The sequence below is a fragment of the Pantherophis guttatus genome, chromosome 2 (genome assembly GCF_059756535.1).
Source record: "Pantherophis guttatus breed Tessera chromosome 2, ASM5975653v1, whole genome shotgun sequence".
Classification (NCBI taxonomy): Eukaryota; Metazoa; Chordata; class Lepidosauria; order Squamata; family Colubridae; genus Pantherophis; species Pantherophis guttatus.
The window spans coordinates 269,715,499-269,743,411 of NC_142064.1; the positions used below are offsets into that span (position 1 = coordinate 269,715,499).

Here is a 27,913-nt window from a genome sequence, read left to right on the forward strand (position 1 = left end):
GAGAATGTACATAATATTCCTTCCTTCTCCTATTTTTCTCTGACAAGCAAAGTCAATGGAGAAACCAGATTCACTTAAGAACCATGTTACTAATTTAACAACTGCAGTGATTCACTTAACAAATATGGCAAGAAAAATTGTAAAATGGGGCAAAAAAATGCACTTAACAAGTGTCTCACTTAGCAACGTAAATGTTGGGCCCAATTGTGGTCATAAGTGGAGGACTACCTGCACATTAAAATGACAAAAAACGTGACTGATTCAAATCCAGCCAAGGATATTCGGCTACAATAAACTCTCAATTCCTAGGTTTGGCAACTTAATATAGGTAGTCCCCGAACGTACAACAGTTCATTTAGTGAACATTCAAAGTTACAACAGCACTGAAAAAAGTGACTTATGACCATTTTTCACAGTTACGACCATTGCAGCATCCTTCATGGTCACGGGATCCAAATTCAGACACTTGGCAATGGACTCGTATTTATGACGGTTGCACTGTTCCAAGGTCATGAGATTCCATTCTTTTGTGACCTGACAAGCAAAGTCAATGGCAAAGCCAGATTCGCATAGCAACTGTTACTAACTTAACAGTAATTGTGGCAAGGAAGGTCCTAAAATGGGGCCAAAGTCACTTAGCAACTGTCTTGCTTAGCAACAGAAATTTTGGGCTCAGTTACAGATAGTCCTCGACTTACAACCACAATCAAGCCCAAACTCTTATGTTGCTAAGTGAGAAATTTATGATAGCTCGCATTTATGATGGTTGCACTGTTCCAAGGTCACGGGATTCCCCTTTTGTGACCTCCTGACAATGAAAGTCAATGGCAAAGCCAGATTCGCATAACAAGCACGTTACTAACTTAACACAACGGCAGTGATTCGCTTAACACAACGGCAGTGATTCACTTAACAACCGCAGTAAGAAAGGTCATAAAAAGAGCAAACTCCACCTAACCAATTGCAACAGAACTTTTAACAGGCTCAATTGGAGTCAGAAGTCGGGGAGTACCTGCAGGGTTTAAGACAGGGGTCTCCAACCTTGGCCGCTTTAAGACTTGTGGACTTCAACTCCCAGAGTTCCTCAGCCAGCTTTGCCCCCTCAGCCAGCTTTGCCCCCGAGAGCTTTGCTGGCTGAGGAACTCTGGGAGTTGAAGTCCACAAGTCTTAAAGCGGCCAAGGTTGGAGACCCCTGGTTTAAGAAGAGCATTCCCTGCGCCAGATTGCGCCCCGCCTCCCTCGCGCCCGCAGGGGGAGGGCGACGCCACGGGGATGACGTGATGACGTGAGGAGCCCCTTTCCTCCTTCCGCCCCCTCCCTCCCTCGGGGCCGGAAACGCGAGGAGGGAGATGGGAGGGACTTACACTTCCCAAAGCCACGGAGCCACCGCGGTTAAAACCAACGAGCCGGGAGGCCTAGAGAGGCGTGGGAATTTGTGGGCGTGCGGGGAGGGAGTGGGGGGGCGGCGCATTTCTCCTCTTGACACTCCGGGGATGTGCAGTTTGCAGTTGGTGCGCAGAGGAGCCGAGACGGCGGCTGCGAGCGGAGCAGGGTGGGGAACCGGAGCCGCCGGTGCAAAAGAAAAGGGGTGCATCGGGGCTGGGGGCTCCTTAAGGGAAGGGGGGCAGGCAAGAGCACAAGCCTGCATTCAGCCCACTCCCCACCATCCCCAATCCTAGAGGTAAGTAGGTCTAACCAAGGCCATCAGCCACAGCCATCCACTTTCTGGGAGGGGAAGATGGGTTCAGACGACTTGCTGTGCCAGCTTTGGGTTGTTGTTGCGTTGTTGGGTTGTGCATGTCTGGTTTAACCCCAAAAGGTGCTTTTTTCCAAGAGGAAACTGGACTTTCTGGGGTTTTTTTGGGTGGGGGGGGGACACAACCATGACCTGGAGGACTGACAATCTCTGATTTAACTTGGTTAACATCAAAAGATGATTGTGGGAAGGCTTGCAAACGGATTTGTAAGCCCGGTCCGCACTTTCCAAAAAAAGGCAAAGAAGAGCAACTATGATGAATGATGAAAGGCCGGGAGACTAAAACATAGGAAGAACCCTTGCAAGAATCTCACCATGTTAAAAAAAAATAAATAATAATCTCCTCTGTAGACTTTGTTTGGAGAAAAAAAAAAAAGATTTTTTTCTTCCTATTTTTTTCTTCCAAGGGTTCTTCCTATGTTTTAGTCTCCCGACCTTTCATCGTTCATCATAGTTGCTCTTCTTTGCCTTCTTTTGGAAAGTGCGGACCGGGCTTACAAATCCGTTTGAGGACCCAGTTTGTGGGGGCAATAAGCTGACTTTGTATAAATATACAAACGGATGAAGGCTATTGCTGAGCACATTGTAAGCCGCCCTGAGTCTCCGGTGAAGGACGGCATATAAATCAAATTAAAAAAAAAAAATAAAGATTAAAAAGTGCAAAGACGAGCAACTAAGATGATGAAAGGCCTGGAGACTAAAACATAGGAAGAACGGTTGCAGGATTCGGGTTTGGCTAGTCTAGAGAAAAGAAGGACTGAGGGGGACGTGATAGCAGTATTCCAGTATATGAGGGGCTGCCACAAAGAGGAGGGAGTGGGGGTCAATTTATTTTCCAAAGCACCTGAAGGCAAGAAAAGAAACAATAGATGCAAATTAATCGAGGAGAGAAGCAACCTGGAATTAAGGAGAAACTTCCTAACGGTGAGAACCAGTGAAATAGATTGCCTTAAGAAGTTGTGGGTGCTTCATCACGGGAGGTTTTTAAGAAGAGAGTAGACAGACTCTTGTCTGATATGGTATATAGGATCTCCTGTTTGAGCAGGGGGCTGGACTACAAGACCTCCAAGATCCCTTCCAGCTCTATTCTGATTCAGTTCAGATGAGTGCCAGTCCACCTGAATAGCGAAACCCCCTTGAGAGGGATTTCTCCCCCTTAAGGGAGGATACCGGCTGTCCCATTTTTTTAGGCTTCTGCTTTGTCTTCAGACAGACCCCGGATCCTTTTTTCTTGGACACTTCGAGAGGTTGTCCCAAATTTTGAGATATAGATAGTCCTCAATTTACAACCCCAATGGAGCCCCAAATTGCTGCTGCTAAGGGAGGCATTTGTTAAGTGCGCTGTGTCTCATTTTACGACTTTCTTGCCTACAGTTGTCAAGGCAATCGTTGCGGTCATTAAGTTAGTAACACGGTGGTTAACTGATTTTGTCAGAAGGTCGCACATCCTGGTGTGATCCCAGGATGTTGTGCCTATCATAAATAAGAGTCATTTGCCAAGTGTCTGAATTTTGATCACGTGTCCATGGGGATCCTGCAATGGTCGTAGTAGGTCCCTTTTTAGAGTGCCATTGTAATTTTGAACTGTTGTAAGTCGAAGATTGCCTGTGGGTCTCTGGCAGTTTAAGGATTGTGGGTTGCTTTGGGATGCAAAACAAGAGTGCTCATCTGCAATCTTTTTGCAGAGGACTAGCAGCTTAGGAGGCTGCCTAATTCTCAAGGGTATTTAACTTAATATTGTCTACCCGGCCTTGTCTGATCTCCAGCTCCCCCTCAGTAGAGTAGTTTTTAACTCTCCTGCTATGGTTGTCTCACACATCTGTGGTTAATCTAGAGATGATTTCCTCAATGGAGCTGTTTTCCAGCCTTTGCACAATGTACCAAACTACACAACTACACATGGGGCCAGTTGCACAACACGCTAGCCTCAAAGTTGGTAACTGGGTTGCAGTTTGGTTGGTGTGAGCACAAACCTTATGCTGGTTGTAGGAAATATAGGCCCAAAGGCTCCTTAATTGTAGAAGAGTGGTGTACATTGCTGTATTCACACAACATTTATAACCTGGTCAACAAATTAACCCACTTGGAGGTTTGTGCAAATACACAGAGCAAGAAAAGAGGCAAATAATGAGCTGGGTTCCACAGAATGTAAAGCTCTTGTTTTCCAAATGCACCTTCTAAGTCTTTTCTCATAGCTGGTTTAATGGGTTGTGTGAGCTGAGCCATTCACTGGCAGCCATTCTGCAGGGTTTCAGGGAAAGGCTCTTCTCAGCTTCTCCAGGCCTTAGCTGTTCCTCAGTTTGACTGAGTGGTACTTTCTGGGCTTCAGGCCGGGGGCCATTTTTGTATGTCTTTCTCTTTTCCTCCTCAAAATTTTTCATAGTTGCTCAGCAAGAGTTCCTGCTTTAGTAGTGTACATCTTTGTTGTGGTCCGCCAGCAGCCTCCAGAACTGGTAGCGGAGTCGGACAGTGGGGAGGCTGGGGAGGAACATGGGCCAGTCCTGGAGTCTGGGGAAGGCTCGGACGAGGGCTCTGTGTCAGAGGCAGAGATGGGGCCAGGGCCATCTGGGAGTTATGCGTGGACTCCGGAGCCTCCAGAGTCGGATATCAGAGAGGAACAGGAGGAGCCTGTTGTAGAGCTGCCAGAAGGCAAGAACAATTAAAATAAAAGGGACAACTTGGGAGTAAGGCCTGGAGATGATTGCCCCTTTAAGGCTTAAAAGAGAAGCAAAGGCACATGGGCTCTTTGCAGGAAAGCAACGTTGTTAATTCTGTTTCCAGTCGGCATCTCTGTTTGATTCTGGACTCCGTGTGGCTTTGGCCAAGTAGGTCTTTGGCAGCGTGTCAAGGGAGATAAAGGTTGGTGATTATCCCAAAGGACTTCTCCAGAAGAACTTTTTGCAACTAATTGGGACTCAGCTATGAATGAACATAATTCACAGCTGTTGTAATAAAAGAGGTTTTTGGGATTACTTGTGTGTTTTAATGATTCAGGAAGCCTAGGTCACAACAATCTCACTAAACAAGACATTGTTCGGTGGGGGTACTTTTACTGTACCGGTAGTCCTTGACTTAAAACAATTCATTTAATGACCGAAGTTACAACCGCACTGGAATAAAATGACTTATATGACAATTTTTCACACTTATGACCGTTGCAGCAGGCCCTTGGTCACCTGATTTACATTTGGATGCTTGATAACTTGACAATGTTTATGACGGTTGCAGTGTCCCCTTTTGCGACCTTCCGACGAGCAAAGTCCATGGGGAAAGCAGATTCACTTAACAACCGTGTTACTAATTTTAACAACTGCAATGATTCACTTAAGAAACGTGGCAATAAAAGTCGTAAAACAGGGCAAACTCACTTAACCCATCTCACTCATCTCACAACATAAATTTTGGGCTCAATTGTGGTCATAAGTTGAGGACTACCTGTATTTATAATGGTTGCAGTGTCCTGAGGTCATGTGATCCCTTTTTGTAACTCTGTAACCGTCAGTCACTTTCTGGCGAGCAAAATCGCTAGGGAAGCCAGATTCACTTAACAACCCTGTCACTAACTTAACAGTACAATTATTAACTATGCACTGCACGGTTAAGTGCAATGATTCACTTAACGACTGTGGCAAGAAAGGTCGTAAAATGGGGCAAACTCACTTAACAAATGTCTGAGCGACAGAAATTTGGGGCTCAATTGTGGTTGTAAGTCGAGGACTACCTATAATCTTGTTTCAGCAGAGCCTGAATATTCAAAGACAGTTATGATGGTTGGATCTTAAGAGAACAATTTTCTGTGAAGCAGTTGGGTTATTTCATAACACAGGAATACTTTAAGTTAAGCTTGTGGGGGCTTTCATTATCCTTCCATTTTCTCGCAGGCCAAACACAAGTCGTTTACCATTACTGTTTTCTGGAAATTTATTTTGTTTACTTCCCAGACAAATCTGCAATCCTGGGATTTCCTTTTTGGTCTCCCATCCCAATACTAACACACTTAACTTTTTCCAAGACGAGCTCTGTGCTGCCAGGCTGGAAACAAAGTTTACTTTTAGACAGGGATGGGCTTCAAAAATTTTAGCAAGGGGTTCTCTGCCTGGTTGCTGGGTAGGTGTGGCCATGGTGGTTGTGGCCTGCACTACGGTGGGGGGGATTTTTGCCCTCCCCAGGCTCCGGAGGCTTTCCTTGAGCCTCTGGGAGGGCGAAAACGGCCTCCCCAGGTTCCAGAGGCCCTCTGGAGGCCGGAAACTGGCCTGTTTCCGGCCTTCCCGAACTTCCGGTAGGCCCGTTTTTTGTCCTCCCCAAGCCTCTGCGCACGCCCTGCACTTACCTGCATCCAGAATGGGCCACGTGGGGACTCCTGGGAGGGGCAGGATGGGGCGGGCGGGGCCAGCCAGGAATGGGATTTGGGGGGGTTCTCCGAACTGCACAGAATCTTAGCTAGGGGTTTATTATTATTATTTTATTTTTTATTTTTTTAATTTTTATACCGCCCCCTCTCCCGAAGGACTCGGGGCGGTGAACAGCCAAAATTAAAAACACACAATACAAACATTAAAATACAACAAGCCCCCAGCAGCCCACCCCCTGCTTGTAGAACGGGAGAGCACAAAACCGTTCACACATTCGTAATCTGATGAAACCAGCAGACCAGAGAGAAGTTCTCTGACTTGCAACCCTTCTCACATGTTGGGGTTATACAGCTTCCAAAATCTAGAAACAGGGGAATTCTGGGATGTTTTTACCCAATTTTTTAGCTGGAAAAACCCCACCCCAATTCAAAGTGGTTTAACCAAAAGTAACTAGCAGGCAGCTCTGTTCTAGCCTGCAGATTTTAAACATACAAGCAATAAGAGGGAAATTAAAACGACTGTTCGAGGTCAGATTGGACCCACAGTTCCACTTTCTGCATTCTCTGCTATGATGGACTTTTTTTTTTTTCCTGCCAGGTTGTTCCTCTTTCCAATCTTCTCTTCTCCTTTTGTGTTTGCCCTGGAGGTCAAGCAATAACTCCCTTTTTTTCCCCCTTGTGCAAAAGGGGAAGATTGCTTCTTCACTACTGTGCTGGGGAATTCTGGGAGTTGAAATTCACACATCTCAAATTTGCTGAGATGGAGAAACACTGCTCCGGTTGTGGAATTTCATCAGATCGGGACATTGAGAAAAACTTGGCTGTGTTTGCAAAGCAGGGGTGCGTGCTACTTACCTTTACAACTGATTCGCAATGGGACCGCATGCCACATTGGCAGTTGTGACACATATTTTGACTGATAGGGAGCCGCAGCAGAGGGGTGAAAGAGCCACATGTGGCTCCAGAGCTGCAGGTTGCTGATCCCTGCGCCTGGTCTAAGTGTTAAGTGCTATTGCTATTTGATTTTTTTTTATATATTCTATGAGCAGCTGCTGTTTGTAACACATAGGCTCAGATTCCCCCAGTGATCAATGGGTTTCACAATTGCTCCTTTCTGGAGATGATCAGTAAATATTCCCATTTGACAGGTGTGGAACATTGAGAATATAAAGAAACATGGTCAAATGCAACTAAGAAAAAAAAAAATACAACATTGCTATAACTAGTATTTGTTAAAAGCAGGGGTCTCCAACCTTAGCAACTTTAAAGACTTGTGGACTTCAACTCCCAGAATTCCACAGTCAGCAAACCTGGCTGTGGAATTCTGGGAGTTGAAGTCCACACAAGTCTTAAAAGTTGCCAAAGCTGGAGACCCCTGTGTTAAAGTATTCTGAAATTTTTGGTCTGCAGCGCAAAGCCACCCAGACATACGTTCTCATTGATGTTCAGCGCATTTCAGATTTATGAGACTCTGCCAATTAAAGTCAAAGATCCCACAAGTCAGCTCTTAACCAGGGGAAAAGATGGCGGAAGTCGCAGATGTCAGTATGAACTGGGGCTGAAGGGAAGTAGAAACTTCCCCTTTTCTACCAAGACAGCCCTAACAGCAGAACCTGAAGAAAAACGGGATGTCCTTGACTTAGAATCGTTTGTTTAGTGACCCTTTCGAGTTACAGTGCTGAAAAACTGACTTACAGCCAGTCCTCGCACTTATAACCGTCGCAGCATCCCCCAGAGTCATGTGAGCAAAAGTTTGGGCACTTGGTAACCGGCGTGTCTTTAGAATACTTAAAACATGAGCCAGCCATGTGTGGCAGGGGCCAAAAAATCTAATACAATCCTTGGTTGTATAAACAGAGGCATAGAATCAAAATCACGTGAAGTGTTAGTAGGGTTTTATAAAGCCTTAGTAAGACCACACCAGGAGTACTGCCTCCAGTTTGGGTCACAAAAAAAGATGTTGAGGCTTTGGAAAAAGTGCAAAGAAGAGCAACTAAGATGATTAAAACATGAACGGTTGCTGGAGATTAAAACTTGAACAGTTGCAGGATTTGGGTCTGGCTAGACTAGGGAAAAGAAGGACTAAGGGGGATATTTATCTATCTATCTATCTATCTATCTATCTATCTATCTATCTATCTATCTATCTATCTATATCTATCTATCTATCTATCTATCTACCTACCTACCTACCTACCTACCTATCTATATCTATCTATCTATCTATCTATCTATCTATCTATCTATCTATCTATCTATCTATCTATCTATCTATCTATCTATCTATCAAATTTCTATACTGCCCTACTCCCGGAAGACTCAGGGCGGTGAACAGACAAGATAAAATACAGATAATACAAACATTAAAAGTCCATTAAAATTATTAAATATTTTGGCCGAAAAACAAATTAAAACACCCAATTTATAAAACAAATCAAACAATTTAAAAAATTTAAAAGGGAGAGTTAGGCTAGGCCAGCCTGCTGAAATAAAAAAATTTTGAGAGCACGACGAAACATGCGCAGATCCAGGATCCTCCGTATCTCTGGGGGGAGCTCGTTCCAGATGGTAGGTGCCCCCACAGAGAAGGCTCTCCCCCTGGGGGCCGCCAGTTGACACTGTTTGGCCGACGGCACCCTGAGAAGCCCCTCTCTATGGGAGCGTATTTGTCGGTGAGAGGCTATTGGTAGCAGAAGGCGGTCTCGTAAATACCCCGGTCCGATGCCATGGAGCGCTCTAAAGGTGGTAACCAAAACCTTGAAGTGCACCCAGAAGACCACCGGGAGCCAGTGCAGCTCATGCAGGAGGGGGGGTCACATTGGAGTGCCACGCCGCTCCCATAACCACCCGCGCAGCCGCGTTCTGGACCAGCTGGAGCTTCTGGGTGCTCCTCAAGGGGAGCTCCATGTAGAGAGCAGTACCCCATGATAGCAGTACTCCAGTATTGGAGGGGCTGCCACAAAAAGGAGGGAGGTCAACTTACTCTCCAAAGCACCAGAAGGCAGGGCATGAAACAGTGGATAGAAACTAATCAAGGAGAGAAGCAACCTAGAACTAAGGAGAAATTTCCTGACAGAACAATTAGCCAGAGGAACAACTTGCCTCCAGAAGTCGTGGGAGCTCCATCACTGGAGGCTTTTTAAGAAAAGATTGGACAGCTGCTTGTCTGAAAGGGTATAGGACAGTGATGGCTAAACCTTTTGCCATAACGTGCCAGGGAGGGAAGAGGGGGTCGCACGCATGCATGCCCGCCCACACCCATAATTCTATGTGCCCCGCCCCCGCACATGCTCGCTTGACCCTCCCCCCACTTCTGGCACGCGATCGCACAGTGGGCCCAGAAGGCCCGTTTTTCGCCCTCCCCAGGCTCCTAGAAAGGCTCTGGAGGTTGGGGAGAGCAAAAAACGAGCCTTCCGGTCCCACCGGAAGTTGGAAAACAGGCTGTTTCTGACCTCCGGGGGATGGGGAAGGTCATTTTTGCCCTTCCCAAGCTCCTAGAAAGGCTCTGGAGTCTGGGGAGAGAGAAAAACCGGCCTCCCCCCACCAAGGCCCTCTGGAGGCAGGAAACAGCCTGTTTCCCTACTTCCAGTGGGCCCAGAAGGCCCAAAATCCAGAGCCCACCAATATGGCTACACATGCCACTGATTCGCCATCATGGGTATAGGATCTGTTAGAAGACCTCCAAGGTCCCTTCCAGATCTATTCTGATTGAATGGTTGAATGGTTGCATAGTCCTGGGGACATGTTTAGTTTAATTAGTTTAGTTTAATGCGATTTATATGCCGCCCTAATGTGATTACATTTGCAACCTTCCCACTTCCTAAAAGCAAAGTCAATGGGCGAAGCGGGATTTGCTTAACAACCACATGATTCCCTTAACGACTACAATGATTTACTTATCAACTATGGCAAAAAAGGTCGTAAAATCGGGTGTAGCTCACTGAACACCTGCCTTGCTTAGCAATAAAAAATCTGGTGTGGTAATAAATTAAGAACTACCTATAGAGCCATAGTTCCAAGAGTAAAGATAAACAGGTAGTCCTCAACTTACAACCAATCGTGTAGTGACCGTTTGAAGTTATACAACGGCACTTTAAAAAGTGATTTATGACCACTTTTTCACATTTACGACCTTTGCAGCAGCCCCGTGGTCATGTGATCAAAATTCAGAAGCTTGACAACTGATTCATATTTATGACCGTTGCAATGTCCTGGGGTCGTGTGATCCCCTTTAGGGAGCTTCTGACAAGCAAAGCCAGTGGAGAAGTCAGATTCGCTTAACAACCGTGTGACTAACTTAACAACCTCAGTGATTCGCTTAACGGTGGCCAGACAGGTTGTAAAATGGGGCAAAATTCATTTAACAACTGTCTTGCCTTTGTAATGGAAATTTTGGGGGTCAACTGTGGTCGTAAGTCGAGGACTACCTGCAAATGTTCTTTTTTTAAAAGTTTTTTTATTTTTTACACAAACAAACATACAATGTATTTTTTTTGAACAGAGTATTGGCCGGTTCACAAATTTAAACAATTTTTAGTCATTTCAACACAATTTATATATTCCCTTTTTGCCGTAGTATTTATTCTCTCTATTTTTTTTATACCAATATTACCCTTCATCCTAACCTCTAATCTTAACCAAATTCAATTTTTCCCTTCATCTCTATATTAAACCCCTTAAATTTAAAATCTCACTTAATATAATTCCTAGTATTACAATCATTCATTTCTTATCAAAATAATAAACCAAAATGCTTTATACCATACATTTCCTTAAATCTTATTCCAAATAATACAATCCAACATCTTAATAAAAACCAGTTAGTTATATAACAATCTTTTCTCTTTATATAATAATAATAAACCAAATTATTTTATACCATATATTTCCTTGAATCTTATCTCTTACTTTGTCAAACAAATATATTTATACCTCTTCAAACAACATCTTAATCATTTCTACTTTCACCGCAATCTAATTAATTCATAGTATAATATCATTTCACCTTTGTTCTTTTTTGATTAGGTTCCAAATATGCAGTTAAAAATATTCCAGTTGTTACAATTTCCCTAATCAAATTTATTCATATTTCTAAAACTTATCATTATATAAACTCCAACAATGCAATTGAGAATATTCCAATTGTTACAATTTCTCTAATTTTAGGTAAAAATATTCCAACTATTACCATCTCATTTGTCAAACTTGTTCATATTTCTAAAACTTATTTCAATTCATTCATACATCCATATAGTTTTCCATTATTTTATATTACTTAAATAGCATCACAATCTCCTCTTTTTTCTAACATTCATTACATCTATAAATCTTACTTCAAGTCATATTTCAATTCTAAATGTATACAACATATTCCTCTTTCATTGCTTTCTCCCTTTCTTTTTTTCTTTTTTTCTTTTTCTTTCCCCTTCTTTTCTTTTGTGCTTTAAAATCCTGAACTCTCCTGTTTTGCCCTGTATTTCCCATTATTTCCCATCTCTTTTCCCTCTTTCTTGTTTTTCCACTGTTAATCCCAGTGTAATTATTTAAATTTTTAATATTCTTTCTATTCCACCCTTTTTTCCCTCTTTGTCTCTTTCCACCCTTTCTATTTTTTCCATTGTTAATCCCAATGTAATCTTTAAAATTCTCCTTTATATTGTTACTGCCCACATAATCATTTAATTTTCCATAGTCAATCTCTTTGTCTTTGTCTTCTTTTTTATTGTCAATCTCTCTTTCTTGCTTCTCATTCGTTATTTCCTTGTCAGCTTGAGTGTACTCTAACACAATTTTTGAATCATTAGGTTTCGGTTTTCCGTGCAACATTGTGATTATTTCCCTTGCTTCCGTTTTCAGTGATAGGTACATCATTTTCATCATTTCCTTAAATTCCTGCGCCATTTTATTATTTCTCAGTTAATATTATTCCAATTTAAAGTTGCATTGTAATCCTCTTTTTTTAATCATCAAAGTCAAGCTGCTTGCAGACAAACAAACCCTCCTTAGAAGTTCTCACAGCTGTTATCACTATCAAAGTTCAAGGTTTTTTCCAAAGCAAAAATTCAGTGTAGTAATGATCTTATTTCTCCTATAAAAAAGTATCCATTTTGTTTGCAATCCACTTTAACAGTCTTTACTAATTTTTTTCCCTCTTCTTTTTTACCTTTATATACACCAAATCAATTTAAAGTCCAGTCCAAATTATAAAGTCCGTTTTTCCCCTCTTTTTTTTTTTTTGGTACAAAACTTCTATTATAGGGCTTTAATTTTAGGTTTCTCTTTAGTTTTTCTCCAACATTCAAAAAAGAAATCTGTTTATTTTCTTTCCAGTCCTCTACACCAGTGGTCCCCAACCCCCGGTCCGCGGACCGGTGCCGGGCCGTGGAGTACCTGGCACCGGGCCGCGCAGCGGCCGGGGGACATGAACGCTGCAGCGCACGGCCCAGGAGCCTTTGCGCTGCAGCGTTCATGTCCCCCGGCCGCTTTTGCGCACTGGGCCGTGCGCAAAAGCTCCTGGGCCGTGGCCCCACCCCTGCGCGCACTCAGCGGGCTGCGGCGTTAAAAAGGTTGGGGACCACTGCTCTACACAGTTATAGGGTTTTTCTTCTAATTTTTAAAATTCTCCAAATATTTTAATCCAAAAGTTAATTTTCTTTTCGGGTTTTATCACTTTAAATTTTCGCTTTAGCCTTCTTCCTTCCTTTCCCCCATGCCCATTAGCTGCTATTATTCCGCTGGCTCTTTTGACAAAACCTTTTCCTTTTCCTTTTTTTTTTTTTTTGCCTATGAGCTGGCAATCACTCACCTGGCGTTCATACTCCGTTCAAATCACTGCTCCTGCTCAATACTTGGTCCGGTTGCCCCAGGTTCTTGACGGTCACAATGGCCGCCGTCCCCGCTGCCAAGTCGGAGAGAGTTTCCTCTGACCTTTGAGGAACTTGCCTGTTCCTCTTGGTTTTCTGAGATGCCTCTCCTTCTTCTCCATCCCTACGAGATGGTTCCGGTCCAAAGACCCCTCGGCAGCAGCTTGTCAGCCCGGGATTTCACGGAGCTCGTTGGAGCCCGCTATTTCCCCGACTGTCTTGCCGCAACGCTTCCGGTCGAATCTACCTGCAAATGTTCTGTTGCATGAAAATTACACTTGGAGACAATCCGCTATTTTCCCAAAGATGCTTTTTCAATAGGCAGCTGGACTTTCTGTTTTTTCTTTGAAGACGTTTCGCTTCTCATCCAAGAAGCTTCTTCAGCTCTGACTGGATGGTGGGGAATGGAAGGATTTATACTCCTTGCAGACAGCTGGTCATTTGCCTTCTGTTAGCTAGTCCTAAAGCCACCTGGAACCAGTGGTGGGATTCAGCCGGGGGGGGGGGGAGAGAGAATTAAATGAAATTAATTACAAGTATCTCAAATGAAAAACTATCAGGAAGTCTCTGGGCTGAGGACTAAACTGGGAAGTTCAAAAAAGCAACGTTGAAAGCAGTGAAGTTAACTGTACTTTTGCCCGGAAAGCACTAAGTTGGACTTACAGGAGTTTTGGTTTTACTGTGCCTCAGACAGTGGCACCAGCTTCTTTTTAATCTATTGCAATTCTTCATATATTTAATAGGATGATCCCTGACATATTTCATTATCAGTGACGGCAATAGCAACTTCTAGAGAGGTTCTGGGGCCATGAGGCGAACCTATGGCACGCATGCCAGAGGTGGCACGCAGAGCCCTCTCTTTGGGCACGTGTGCCGTCACCAGCTGCTCTTCTGGTTTTTAGTGCATGCATGCACGCCAGCCAGCTGATCTTCGTGTGTGCCTGAGCCCTGGAAACCTGAAGACCAGCTGGCCAGTGCACATACGCATACCAGCCACCTGGTCTATGGGTTTCCGGCGCTCTGGCGTGCACAGGCCAGTGCGCATGCGCACACCGGAAACCAGAAGACAAGGTGGCCCGCGCCTGGATGCGCACCGACCAGCTCATTTTTTGAGTTTCCAGGGCTCTGGTGCATGCATGTGCGCATGTACGCATTCCAGTTTGGGCACTCGGTGCCGAAAAGCTTCTCCAGCACTGTTCTAGGGACTGAACCCCAGGCTTTGGGGGTGCATGACGTTCCTAAAGCATCAGGGAAGTGTCATACCTGAGCCCTATTCCCTAGAGCAGGGGTCAGCAACCTGCAGCTCTGGAGCCACATGTGGCTCTTTCTCCCCTCTGCTGTGGCTCCCTGTCACTCAAAATATGCATCAGAACCACCAATGTGCGACCCCTGCCGGCACGTGATTTATTGAGCTTTTCAACCCCCAGTAGGCCAACCATGGATAAATCCAAGAAAAGAAAAGTTTCAGAAGAAAACAGAACATTTAATTCAACTACATATGCTAGTTTTGTGGCCACTCAAGAAATAGTCACGTACGCGAAGGGTTTTGTGGCTCCCGGTTTTTTCTTTTCTGTGGGAAACGGGTCCAAATGGCTCTTTGAGTGTGTAAGGTTGCAGACCTCTGCCCTACGGGTCTCCAACCCACGGTCTCTGGACCGGTACGGGGCTGCGGCATGCCACAAACCGGACCACGCGAACAAGCAAAGCCCCATCTGTGGGATGCAGGCAGCATGTGAAACCACACCCGCTCTGGTCCACAGAAAACCCTCTCTCCATGCAACCGGTCCCTGGTGCCCAAAAGGTTGGGGGCCACCGCCCTAGAGAAGTATTTCTAAAGCTTGACAGCTTTATGGATGGACTTCAGCTCCCAGAATTCAACTCCCAGTCTGGCAACACTGGCTGAGGGAATTCTGGGAGTTGAAGTCCAACTCATCTTAAAAGTTACTAAAGTTAAGAAACACTAACAGCAAGTGTTTCTTAACTTTGGCAACTTTTAAAAGGAGTGGACTTCAGCTCCCAGAATTCCCCCAGCCAGTCTTGCTGGCTGTGGAATTCTGGGAGTTGAAGTCCACTCATCTTAAAAGTTGCTTTGTTGTTGCTGTTAGTTGCGAACTTGTGTCCCCCCATGGACAACGTTCCTCCAGGCCTTCCTTCCTCTACCATCCTCTGGAGTCTATTTAAGCTCATGCCGACTGCTTCAGTGCCTCCATCCAGCCACCTCGTTCTCTGCTGTCTGTTTTTTTTTTTTTTTCCCCTTAATCTTTCCCAGCATTAGGCTCTTCTCCAGTGAGTCCTTCCTTCTCATTAGGTGGCCAAATTATTTGAGTTTCATATTCAGGATCTGGCCTTCTAAAGAGCAGTCAGGGTTGATCTCCTTTAGGACTGACCGGTTTGATCGCCTTGCAGTCCAAGGGACTCGCAGGAGTCTTCTCCAGCACCATAGTTCAAAGACCTCAAGTTGCTAAAGAAACACTATTCCATTCCATTCCACTCCATTCCATGGATTTAACTGACAAGCGGGCAGATCCTGATGGAACATTAGAAGACACTTCCTAAAAATAGCAGCCATTTTGTGGTGGGAGTATTGTTGTTGGGCTCCTTTTCACTGGTTGCTCAAGATGAACTTCCTGAGAATGGTTTAATCTGGATTCTTGCGCTGAGCAAGGAGCCGGATTAGATGACCTCAGCGGCCCCTTGCAGCTCTGAGATTCTGCGATTCAGCGAGTGGCTGTTTTCAGTGTTATATTTTTCCTCCTCCTCATCCCTGTTTCTCTGTCTGTCCTTCAGGAAGAAGTCTGTTGGAGAGAAGACGCTCCCAGTATTTCTGTAGGTGAGAAGCTCTGAAATCCCATCATCTCTCCCTTGTAAGTACCACTCTGAACTTGCCCAAACGTGGACTCAGGCCCCCTTGGTCATGTCCGCAGAAAGAAACCAGTGCTGGGCTGGGAAGGCGAGCGGTTGAGCAGAGCCAAGGCCAAAATGGCGGCTGAGCGACGGGAAGTGTCCTCTGTGGGCCTCCACCCGTACGAAACCAGGGTGGAAAAAGGAGTCAAAATGGAGGAGTTTGAAAGAAATAGCCTTGCGCTGGCCAGCCCAACCCGATTCAGGAAGAGCCCTTACGTCATCCAAGCTTTCACCGTCGGGGAGCATTTTAGCCGGATGACAGCCAAGCCAATGGAGCGGGACCTTGAGGAAGGGGTGCTGTCACCATGTTGGGAAGTCCAATGGCGGGACATCCTGAGGAACACACAGTCCCCGTATTCGGGGTGGGGCCACCCCCAGATCCCGGGGGTTCTGGCTCCTGCTGAAACCAGGGCTGGTGAAGAGCTCCTACAAGAAGAGACAGGTGGGCTTCTGCCACCAGAGAGACCCCTCAAGACCAACCTGGATGCAGACCCCACAGAACGGGGGGATGATGGAGAGGTGAAGGGAGAGGGCCAAGCCCCGGAGACCTCCAACGCGGAACTGCATCGGCAACACTTCCGCTGGTTTTGCTACCAAGAGGCGGAAGGGCCTTGGGACGTCTGCGCCCGGCTGCGGGAGCTGTGTCTCAACTGGCTGCAGCCGGAGCTGAATTCGAAAGAACGGATGGTGGAGCTGGTGGTCCTGGAGCAGTTCTTGGCCATCTTGCCTGAGGACATCCAGGGCTGGGTAGGAGAAAGCGGGCCGGAGACCTGTGCCCAGGCGGTGGCCTTGGTGGAGGACTTTCTGCTGAGGCAGCAAGAAACTGAGAGGTGGAAACAGGAAGTAAGGGCGGGGGGATTCTGGGGTGGAATGGGGAATTGGGGATGAGTCCATCAGTCCTTCATGTCATAAGAGTCACGGTGGTTACAGGGGATAAAATGCAGTCTTGCGGGCTAACTGCCCGCTGTTAACAATTCGATCCTGACCAGCTCAAGGTTGACTGAGCTGTCCATCTTTCCGAGGTCGGTCAAATGAGGATCCATGTTGTTGGGGGGCGATATGCTGACTCTCTAAATCGCTTAGAGGGCTGTAAAGCAGGGGGTCCCCAACCTCTGGTCTGTGGACTGGCACTGGGCTGCGGCATGCCAGAAACCAGGCCGCAAAAACAAGCAAAGCCCCATCCATGGGATGCAGGCAGCACGTGAAATCAGGCTCCTGTACAAAAGCAAATAGTAGGACACAGAGGGGAAGGGAAGGGGGAAGAAAGAAGTGTGGAAGAGAGGGGGAAGAGGGAAAAAAAGTGTTGATTTCCTCCGACTCCCTTTGTTGCAATAAAATAAAGCATTAACATAGAACCTCAGCTTTTTACTTTTCTATAGTAGTATAAACTAGCCATTTCTATACCGACAAATCAATGGAATCAGCAAAATCAAAGCTTAATTTTTTTTCCACCTCAAGCACAAAGTCCAGAAGCGGTTTCCAAACAGAAACAAAAGTCCTTGTCTTCTTTGATCAAAAACAGTCAATTTAGCCATCTCTGCTAAGTCCATCGACTTTTGTAGCCAATCATCCATGGTGGGAATCGAAGTGTCCTTCCATTTTTGTGCGTACGGCGGTCTTGCTGCCGGAATTCCTCAGCCCGTTTGCTTTTAAGATCTGTCGGCTTTCAGCTCCCAGAGTTCCGCAGCCAAGCTTGCATTAAGATGTGTGAGCTTCAATTCCCAGAACTACCCAGGTCGCATGCTGTCTGGGGGAATTCTGGGAGTTGAAGTTCATAAATCCTAACGCAGCTGAGGTTGAGAAATTCTGTATTGTTGGCTGACATTAGCTTGTTGTTGTTTTTTAAACATTTTCGAGGCTGCAGCCTCCTCAGCTGAGGGATGGACACTTTGCCTTGGTCATGCGCCTGAAATGTTGATATAACATAATTAAGATTTTTAGTAAAGAAATATGATATTTGATGGAATATATTTAGAATCATTGAAGAAAAGGAGGCAGTATAGCAAGGGGAAAAAAGAGAAAACCAAAATGTAGAGGGGGAAAAAAGGAAAGAAAATATATAAGAAAAATAGCTTCCAATTTTCTTTACAGCAATTGTAAGTATAACTTTACCTCTTATTCTGTGGTGATAGCAGGCTCTTCGTTTTTCTGTAATTATTTTTTTGCTAATCAAAAGCATCTGTCACAAGTTCATTTCGTACTGTTTCGCCCAAAAAGTTTAAAAAGCTTTCCAGTCAGCAATAAACTTTGTGCCTGAAATTTTGAATTTCTCCCTTGAAGGATATCAGTGAACCAACAGCCTGAATGTAATGTAAACAAGCCGGTCTCTTCATCAGAAAAGCTTTGGGTCTTTCTGACCTTCCCACTTCAGGGGTGTCAAACTCGCATAATCACGTGACATATTCCGACTTTTTTCCCCCCCTTCGCTAAAATGGAGGTGGGTGTGGCCAGCGTGTGATGCATCCTGCCCGCAGGCCGCCAGTTTGACACCCATGAATTAGTTTTCCAGTCTTTCTCCAGATCTTACTGCCTGTTTAACATTTCCCAGGCCTGGGTTTTGTCCCACATTCTTTTGAGTGTAGACAAAACTTGGCAACTTTAAGAATTGTGGACCTCAACTCCCAAAAATTGCCAAGGTTGAGAAACGCTGCTCGCCACATCTCCCGATCTTGCACTAAACACTCAGTAGGTTTCCAGCGTTTATGGTGAAGTTTTTTTCCCCCGACCGAACAGGTTGCACCGTTTTGTCGCAAACACCCACCGTCTTCATATGTGTGTTATTGTGACATCACACGTACATCCCCCAAAGGGCCACAACCAGCAGGTGATGCTCCCTTCCTTATTCCGATTTGCAGCCACCCACGTTCTTGCTTTTTTTTATCTTCCAGGTGCTGGGGGAGTTCGAAGAAGTAGCGATGAGTTTTTCGAGAGAAGATGACGCTGGCGAAAAACAGCCTTGTCGAGAAATCAAACAAGAGCAGGCCAATTGGCTGGGTACGGATGCTTTGCTGTCTGTTTCTTTATTTCTTTAGTTATTTTTTTTATTACGTTTATATGCTGCCCATCTCTCTATCCCCAACCTACAACCGTCATTGAGCCTTGAATTGCGGCCCTAAGTCATGCCAGTCATTAAGCAGGTCACTATGCGACCGCATCTGATTTTATGATCTTTTTTTGTGGCAGTCACTAAGTGAACAGCCACAATTGTAAAGTGAACACCACGACTATTAAGTTAATCTGTCCTCTGCAATGACTCGATTTTCCAGTTCTTTCTCTTCCTTTCTGTCATCTTCGGGTGTTGCCATGTCCGCTGTCCAGACTTCATTCGAAGTTACGATGAACCTCCTCAAGGGCTACTCTACAATATGAATTTGAAGTTTCCCTCCCCGCAGTCACATGATTGCATTCTGGGCACTCAGCAGCCAACCCTCATTTATGGCCGTTTGCAGCAACGCAAAGTCACGTGACTGTGATTTACACTTTTTGCTGCATGATTGCGTCCCAAAGGTGCTTTTTCAGGAGGCAACTGGACTTTTCTTGTTTTTTGTTTGAAGACTTTTCGCTTCTCATCCAAGAAGCTTTGTCAGCTCTGACAGTCTTACACTCTATTTTTTATTTTCTCTCTTACTTTCTCGCCTTGCATACTTGCTGTGCATAAGTAATCCTAGAATTACAGTCTATATGTTTAAGAATTAGATCTATATCTGACCATATCAACATCAGGTCAATGCTTGCTACTGATCTGTAAATCTCTAGCAAATATTTTTTTATCCCTGATTTGATTTTTTAAAAGTTGCAGTTTGTCTCACTAATTTTCAGAATAGAAATTGCTTGTCTCCTGAAGGATGTAGGACAATGAATCTTGCACTGAAAGAATAAACACAAGGTATTTGAATAGAATCACATTGCATGGCTTGAGGAAGCCATGAAAGAAGTCAATAGAATAGAATAGAATAGAATAGAATAGAATAGAATAGAATAGAATAGAATAGAATAGAATAGAATAGAATAGAATAGAATAGAATAGAATAGAATAGAATAGAATAGAATAGAATAGCAGAGTTGGAAGGGACCTTGGAGGTCTTCTAGTCCAACCCCCTGCTTAGGCAGGAAACCCTACACCACTTCAGACAAATGATTATCTAATCTTTTCTTTAAAATTTCCAATGTTGGAGCATTCACAAGTTCTGGAGGCAAGTTGTTCCACTTGTTAATTGTTCTAACTGTCAGGAAATTTCTCCTTAGTTCTAAAGTTCTAAGTTCTAAGTTGCTTCTTTCCTTGATTAGCTTCCACCCATTGCTTCTTGTTCTACCCTCAGGTGCTTTGGAGAATACCTTGACTCCCTCTTCTTTGTGGCAACCCCTGAGATATTGGAACACTGCTATCATGTCACCCCTAGTCCTTCTTTTCATTAAACTAGACATCCCCAATTTCAGCAACCGTTCTTTATATGTTTTAGTCTCCTAATCACCTTTGTTGCTCTTCTCTGCATTCTTTCTAGACTCTAGAGTCTGAACATCTTTTTCACATTGTGGCGACCAAATATATCCCTTTTTCTCACATTATGCAAAGCCTCAGGAAACAGGAAGCCACTAACTTTCAAATTAAAATTAACTGCCCTGAAACAAATTGTGATTAAATTATCTTAAAAACTGATTGTGGTCACACATTAGAATGGTAAAACAAATAAATAAAAAACAGGATCTTAGCGCAGAAAATGAATGTGTGTTGTTTCAACCATTGTAACTTGTTTTTAGTTCTAGCTTTTCTAACTCTCTCTTTCAATCTTGACAGATAAGTGGGAGAGTGAGGACGAAGAGGCCGTGTTTGAAGCCTTATTGGAAAAAGCTGAAACTCAAGTCCTGGAAGAAAACTTTGGAGAACAAGAGGCACCAAGGTGGGAGCAGAGATTCCCCATAGACAAGAGAAGAAATAACGCCATTCTCGGCGAGAGCGGGATCTCCCGGGAACATGTCTTGGAGGACAAAGCGCAAACAGGAAAGAGGAGACACATGTGCGCTATTTGCGGGAAGGGCTTCACTCAAAAATCTAACCTCAACCGGCATCAGAGAACCCACGTGGGAGGAAAGACATTTCAGTGCTTAAAATGCGGGAAAAGCTTCAAGTGGGAAACTAGTTTTATGCGACACCAGAGATTCCATACCGGCGAGAAGCCTTATCCCTGCGTCGACTGTGGGAAATGCTTTAGTCGGAGCGCAAATCTCATCATTCATCAGAGGATTCACACCGGAGAGAAACCCCACCAGTGCGTAGACTGCGGGCAGAGTTTTAGCCAAGTTTCCAATCTCGTTCGACACCACCGAGTCCACACCGGGGAGAAACCTTACAAATGCCTGGAGTGCGAGAAAAGCTTCACTCAGAAATCAAACCTCGTCAAGCATCAGAGTGTCCACTTGGGAGAGAAGCCGCCTCGACGCTCGGCTAATGGGAAGAGACTCGGTCAGAGGTCCAATCATAAGAGATTGGACAGGGATTCCCTTGGAGAAAACAACTGTCAGTGCTTCAAGTGCGGGAAAATCTTTTCCCGGAGAGGCAACCTCCTCAGGCATCAGAGCATCCACACAAAAGACAAGCCGCACAAATGCCTCGAGTGCGGGAAGCGGTTCAACCAGAGGACCAACCTGAATGCGCATCAAAGGATCCACACCGGGGAGAAACCGTACCGATGTCCGGACTGTGGGAAAAGTTTTCGGTGGAGGGCACATCTGATCATCCACAAGCGCTTGCACACCGGCGAGAAGCCGCACAAATGTGCTGACTGCGGGCAGAGCTTCAGTCAGCGGTCCAATCTGGTGAGGCATCTCCGAATCCACACGGGGGAGAAGCCGTACAAATGTTCCGAGTGTGAGAAGAGCTTCGGCCAGAAATCCAATCTTCTCAAGCATCAGAAGATTCACACGGGGGACAATGCCCTCCATCAGCTGCCCGGTAATGTCAGACAGGACCAAACGGGGGAGGAACCCTATCAGTGTTTCAGGTGTGGGAAAATATTCACCCGCAGGGGCAACCTTCTGAGACACCAGAGCATCCACACCCGAGAAAAACCTCACAAGTGCTCCGAGTGTGGGAAGAGATTCAATCAGAGGGCAAACCTCATCAGCCATCAGAGGATTCACACCGGGGAAAAACCCTTCACCTGTCTGGACTGTGGGAAATGTTTTCGGCAGAGCCCGCACCTTATTAAACATCAGAAAGTCCACGCGGAGGAGAAGGCTTCCTACCACCCTAGCTTGGATCATGGGGCAAGCATCAGCCTCGAGCCAGGCCACAGGAGCCACGAGAGGATTTACCTGAGGGGCAATCCGTATCAGTGCATGAAGTGTGGGAAGATGTTCAACTGGCAATCGAATTTCATCCGCCATCAAAAAATCCACACCGGTGAAGAGCCTCGTCAGTGCTTGGATTGCGGGAAGACCTTCAATCGGAGGAAGAACTTTGTGGCTCATCAGAGAATCCACACGAAAGAGAAGCCTTACCAGTGCACCGAGTGTGGGCAAACCTTCACCTGGGAAGCCCACCTGGTGATCCATCAAAGGATCCACACGGGAGAAAAACCTCACACCTGCGTCGAGTGCGGGCAGAGTTTCAGCCAGAGATCCAACCTCATCCGGCATCAGAGGATCCACACAGGAGAGAAACCCTACGCTTGCTCGGAGTGCGGCCAGAGTTTTACACAAAGGACGCACCTTGTGGTGCACCAGAGAACCCACACGGGGGAGAAACCGCATAAGTGCGTGGAGTGCGGGCAAGGCTTCAGCCAGAGGGCGCACCTGATTGTCCATCGGAGAATCCACACGGGAGAGAAGCCGTATCGGTGCGCGGACTGTGGACAAGGCTTCTGCCAAAGATCCAATCTTACCAGACATCAGAGGTCCCATGACTGCGAGAAACAAAAATAGGAAACGGGAAAGAATACCCCGCTGGAGGGTTGTGTCTTGAATCTTAGTCATCCAAGCATGGGGAATGTGGGTGCGGGAGAATGGTAATGTTTAGTTGGTATGGACATTTGGGGGACACACCAAATTGGTCTTTATGGAAGGATCCACCAAGGACACAGAGCCTGAACTATAAAATATACAGAGTGGTAAAACAGTTTGAGGGCACTGATCGTATTAAACCGGGACCCTCATCTTCCGAATGGCTACTGGCATCTTGACTTTTACAGCAGTGTTTCTCAAACGTAAGATGATTATTTTTAGGCCGCGCTTCTCCACCTTAGCAACTTTTAAGGCATGTGGACTTCACCTCCCAGAATTCTCCAGCCAATATGGCTGGCTGGGGAATTCTGGGAGTGAAAAGTCCACATGTCTTAAAAAGTCGCCACGTTTGAGATAACACTGTTTTACAGAACGACGTCACCAGTAAAAAATGCACTGATTTACCAAATATCCTTGGCTCTTCCCTGTTGCCTTTGCTTTACCCCAATGGAAGGTGGGAAAGAAATTATGTGAAGGAGATTGTACGTCAGCACCATTGTTTTCTGGAAAAAGGACCAGCTGGGCACCAAATTGAGGGCAGAAACTGATGAAAGAAAGATTAGATTTGTAAATCAACTAGATAATGTTGGGGAGTCCAGAGAAGAACAGTCTTCCTCCCAATTCTCTCATATGTTCTGGGTCATGTGACTATCAGGGAGGGAGGGGCTTAGAACGGCAGATTTCGCAGGATTCTGGGCCTCCATTCTAAGCCCCCCCCTCCCTTCTAGTGACCCATAGCACAGGACATAAAACTGTTTCTCAACTATTTCTCAACTTTTAAGATATCTGGACTTCAACTCCCAGAATTCCCTCAGACATCATGGTTGGCAGGGGAATTCTGGGAGTTGAAGTCCACGCCTCTTGAAGTTGAAAAACACTGATCTGTGGAGTCCAAGGATGCCATACACCAAGCAACTTACAGTTGACCCAAAGAAGATCCTTGGGATTGTTTGCCCTGTGCATCGTTATGATTTTGTGTTTTTGATCACAAGCTTAGAAAAATCCCAGGGAAGTGTGCAGCTGACACGCAAAACCAATCCAGGAACACTCCTTTCTGAGGACTCTTAATAGACTAAACTCCCTTTCCTCCCAGCCTCTTCTCACCATTTGAATTGCTCTCGTCATCCTGTGCGCCATGGAGATAGTCCTCAATCTTTTTGAATCTGTGGAACCATCCCCTTTGCCCCCCCATGCCACCCCGCAGCAGGCCAAGCCAGGACCGCTGCTGTATAGTATTCAGTATACCAGTCCTTCTCTGGCACACCAGAAAATGTTGAATATTATACAGGTAGACCTCGACTTATGACCACAATTAACCCCAAAATATCTGTCGCTAAGCAAGATGTTTGTTAAGTGATTTTTTCCTCCTCTCTATTTTACGACCTTCCTTGCCACCGTTGTAAAGTGAACCACTGCAGTTGTTAAGTTAGCAACCCGGTTGTTAAGCGAATCTGGCTTCCCCATGGTCTTTGCTTGTTGGAAGGGCGCAACTGGCGATAACATGACCTGGAACACCGCAACCATCATAAATACGAATCAGTTGCCAAGCGTCTGGATTTTGAATCATTATAGATGACTGTGGGGATGCTGCCATGGATTTAAGTGTGGAAAACGGCTTTTTTTTCAGTGCCGTCATAATTTTGAACGGTCACTAAATGAACTGTTGTAAGTCGAGGACTACTTGTATTTTTAAGTGCTCGCTTACCTTTGGCCACGTCAGGTGGGGGAATTCACTGGAGAAAGCAGTGAATGATGTTTGGAGGAGTTAGCGGTAAAAGGGAACCAGGCTGCCGAAGAACACGGCGGCTGGACACCATCAAAGCTGACCCCAATCAGAGCGTTGAACAACTCAAAGAAATAGTGCAAGTTTGGAAGACGTGGCGAGACCTGGTCCATAGAATCACCAAAAGTCATCACGGCCAGTAGTGGGATGCTGCTGGTTTAATAACCGGTTCGGTGAGCGTGCGCTTTGCACGTGCCTAAGGTGCTTCCACGCGGCATTGAAAATGGAGCATTTAGAAGCTCAGCTGCTTACCTTCCAAGTCAGCAACGGTAAATAGAATAGCGAGGTGGAGGGGGAGGGAAATCAGCTGTGCCACACGATTGAGAGGACCTACAAAGCAGGAAATAAAGGACAGCATAAAATGGGGGCGGGTGGGCGGAGCCAACTTATCATTGGAGCTACCGGTTTTCCCGAACCGGCTGAATACTTCTGATCATAACTGAATTGGGTAACCATCATTATCACCAGGACCCGGTTTTGTTTTGTTTTTTTAATTTGATTTATATGCCGCCCTTCTCCGGAGACTCTGGGCGGCTTACAGTGCATTAAGCAATAGCCTTCATACTTTTGTATATTTTATATAAAGTCAGCTTATTGCCCCCCACAAACTGGGTCCTCAATTTACCTACCTTAGAAAGGATGGAAGGCTGAGTCAACCTTGAGCCTGGCAAGGTTTTGAGGGGAAATTATGAACATTTCTGAAAAGATCTCCACCGTTGAACATACTCGGTGCAGAAACATAAAATAAGAGAAGGAGGATGAGTTGGATAGGTTCACCACCTTGAGTTCATTTGTAAAAATAATCAGGCACCCTATTGAAATATTGAAAAAAAAAATAGAATAAGACAATCTCATGGCACAACTAGAAACAAGCCTGGTTGAGAATCACTACTCTAGGGGCATTAATTTCCTAAATTCTGTTTTCTGTTCCTGTTTGGCTTCTCCAGCTAAGTGGCATTCTCTTTTTCTCCCTTACAAGTTGCCACCTTCCCACAATTTCAACCTTGGAGAATGCCACTGCCGCTAAAGAAGAGGCTGGACAGCCATTTGTTTGAAACCGGATAAGAGTCTATTGCCCGGGCAGGGGGTTGGACTAGATGACCTCTGAGGTCCCTTCCGTCTCTTATTCTGAAACGTAAACTTCCTCCTTCCTTTCTCTTTCCTTCCTAAAACATCCTCCTTCAAGTCTCAAAGTAGTGAGCAGGGATGTCATTTTTGGAATTCCCCGTCGCATCTTGCCTAAGCGACCCTTGGAAGAACTCCAAGATGGGGGTGGACTTCAACTCCCAGAATTCCCCAGCCAGCATGGCTGGCTGGGGAATTCTGGGTGTTGAAGTCCACCCCCATTTTGAAGTTGCCACAATCGAGAAACACCGGCCTACATTAACCTCAATTGATAATGAAGCAGGATTTTGCCAAAGGCTTTAGACAGAATTGATAGTTGCTAAGTCGGCATGGCTTTAAAAGGGCAAAGGAGTAAAAAAAAAAAGTCAAGAAGGGGGCCACCATTACAAACTTTTTAAAAGAAAGAGGCAAGGCTTCTGTCACAGTGACGGCTCCATCTTAATTTTACTGATCCCGGTTAAGGCGCCTCTGTAATTCAGAAGAAATCATCTTTGTACGTGTTTTAGTGACTCTAAACACAGTTAGTTACCTAAAGGTGGAAAACCACTTGGTGGCACCAAAAGTCACTGGGGATTGGGGTGGATGGGTGGGGGCAGGATGAAAAAAAAAATGGAGCGTGTGTTTTTATTAAAATAAACTGGCAAGTTCAACAATTCCCATTCCAGTTTAGAAGTAGCCCTCGAGGTACGACTGCAATTGAGCCCAACATTTCTATTTCTAGGCCAGTTAAGTGAATGTTGACTCATTTTACGACCTTCCTTGCTGCCGTTGTTAAGTGAATCCCTGCAGTGGTTAAGACGGTTGTTAAGCAAATCTGGCTTCCCCCGCTGAGTCTGCTTGTCAGAAGGCCGCAAAAAGGGTGGGATTGCATAAGCCCAGGACTCTGCAACCGTCGTAAATACGAACCAGTTGCCAAGCATCCAAAATTTTTAACTGTGCGACCATGGCTGGAGCTGCCAGTGGTCGTAAGTGTGAAAAATGGTCATGAGTCGCGTTTTTCAATGTCTTGGAACAGTCACTAAACGAATGGCTGCAAGTCGAGGATTGCCTACATTTCTCATTAGACTTTGTCTTCTATAGCCAAATTGCTCTCCCGTGATGCAAGTCCCATTGAGATTGCCTGTTTGTATGTGTGTGTGTGTATGTGTTGGGGTGTGTGTGTGTGTTACAGGTCAGCAAGTTTGTCAGAATTTGTCTCCTGATAGCTGCTTTTAACTCACGTCTGTCCTTCTGTTTTTCCAATAAACGTAATTTTTAAAAAATATACTATATATGTGTTTTTGCATGGTCATCTAGTATTTCATCCCGGAGGCTGCATTCCTTTCGTTCTTACGCTTTGGATGGCATTTTAAATCTTTATCATAATTATATTGATTTTAACCACACTTCTCTTACTGGATTCGGATGTGGGAAGTGAAATATAACATTCTGATAGTTGTTGGTCTGCACTTAAGTGCAGATTTGGCTCGAGAAACTCACAGGGATGGTATCTGGTCCATTACTAGCCCCATTTTTATTTATTTATTTATTTATTTATATGCCGCCCTTCTCCGGAGACTCAGGGCGGCTTACAATGTGCTCAGCAATAGCCTTCATCCTTTTGTATATTTATACAAAGTCAGTTTATTGCCCCCACAAACTGGGTTCTCAATTTACCCACCTTAGAAAGGATGGCTGAGTCAACCTTGAGCCTTGGCGAGATTCGAACCTGCAGCAATTGCAGGCATCTGGTCTTAATAACCAGCTTAATAACAGGGTGCCTTAGACCACTGTACTACCAAGGCTCTTGGTAGTTCATGTAGCAATAGCACTTAGACTTATATACTGCGTCATAGTGCTTTATATAGCCCTCTCTTAAGCCAGGGGTGTCAAACTCAAGGCCTGTGGGCCGAATCCGGCCCATGGGGTGATTAGATTTGGCCCACGGGGTTGCCCTGGAAACAGCGAAGGACCGGCCCATGATGCCTCTGCCAGCGAAAATGGAGCTCAGGAGGCCCTTCCGAGCTCTGTTTTTGCTGGCAGAGGGTTGCATGGGGGCCATCCCAGCTGAAAATTGAGCCAATTTTCACTGGCAAAACACAAGGGCCACCACAGCTGCCGACACAAGTGATGTCAAGCTGGCCAGGCCCACA

The 27,913-nt window shown here is 45.3% G+C and overlaps 2 protein-coding genes across 2 annotated transcripts in view; one reads left to right on the top strand and one right to left on the bottom strand.

Annotated features, from left to right (window-relative positions):
* LOC117662583 (uncharacterized) overlaps nucleotides 1–12,923 on the bottom strand; it is a 28,573-nt gene extending 15,650 nt beyond the window's left edge. Inside the window, exon 1 of the mRNA XM_034412052.3 lies at nucleotides 12,913–12,923. Within this exon, the coding sequence (XP_034267943.2) occupies nucleotides 12,913–12,923 (11 nt within the window). The remainder of the gene's footprint in view (nucleotides 1–12,912) is intronic.
* On the top strand, nucleotides 1,436–27,045 carry LOC117662567 (uncharacterized). The gene is made up of 4 exons (XM_034412011.3): nucleotides 1,436–1,681; nucleotides 15,758–16,717; nucleotides 18,763–18,868; nucleotides 20,670–27,045. The coding sequence occupies exons 2-4, from the start codon at nucleotides 15,950–15,952 to the stop codon at nucleotides 22,793–22,795; spliced, it is 3,000 nt and encodes a 999-aa protein (XP_034267902.1). The 5' UTR covers nucleotides 1,436–1,681; nucleotides 15,758–15,949; the 3' UTR covers nucleotides 22,796–27,045.
* The last annotated feature ends 868 nt before the right edge of the window (nucleotides 27,046–27,913 follow it).

Bases quoted from the DNA above. Each gene is read 5' to 3' on its own strand.
- LOC117662567 (XM_034412011.3), top strand. From the start codon at position 15,950: ATGGCGGCTGAGCGACGGGAAGTGTCCTCTGTGGGCCTCCACCCGTAC. The intron at 16,718-18,762 runs GTAAGGGCGGGG...TTTATCTTCCAG, and splicing joins CTGAGAGGTGGAAACAGGAA to GTGCTGGGGGAGTTCGAAGA. The intron at 18,869-20,669 runs GTACGGATGCTT...CAATCTTGACAG, and splicing joins AGAGCAGGCCAATTGGCTGG to ATAAGTGGGAGAGTGAGGAC.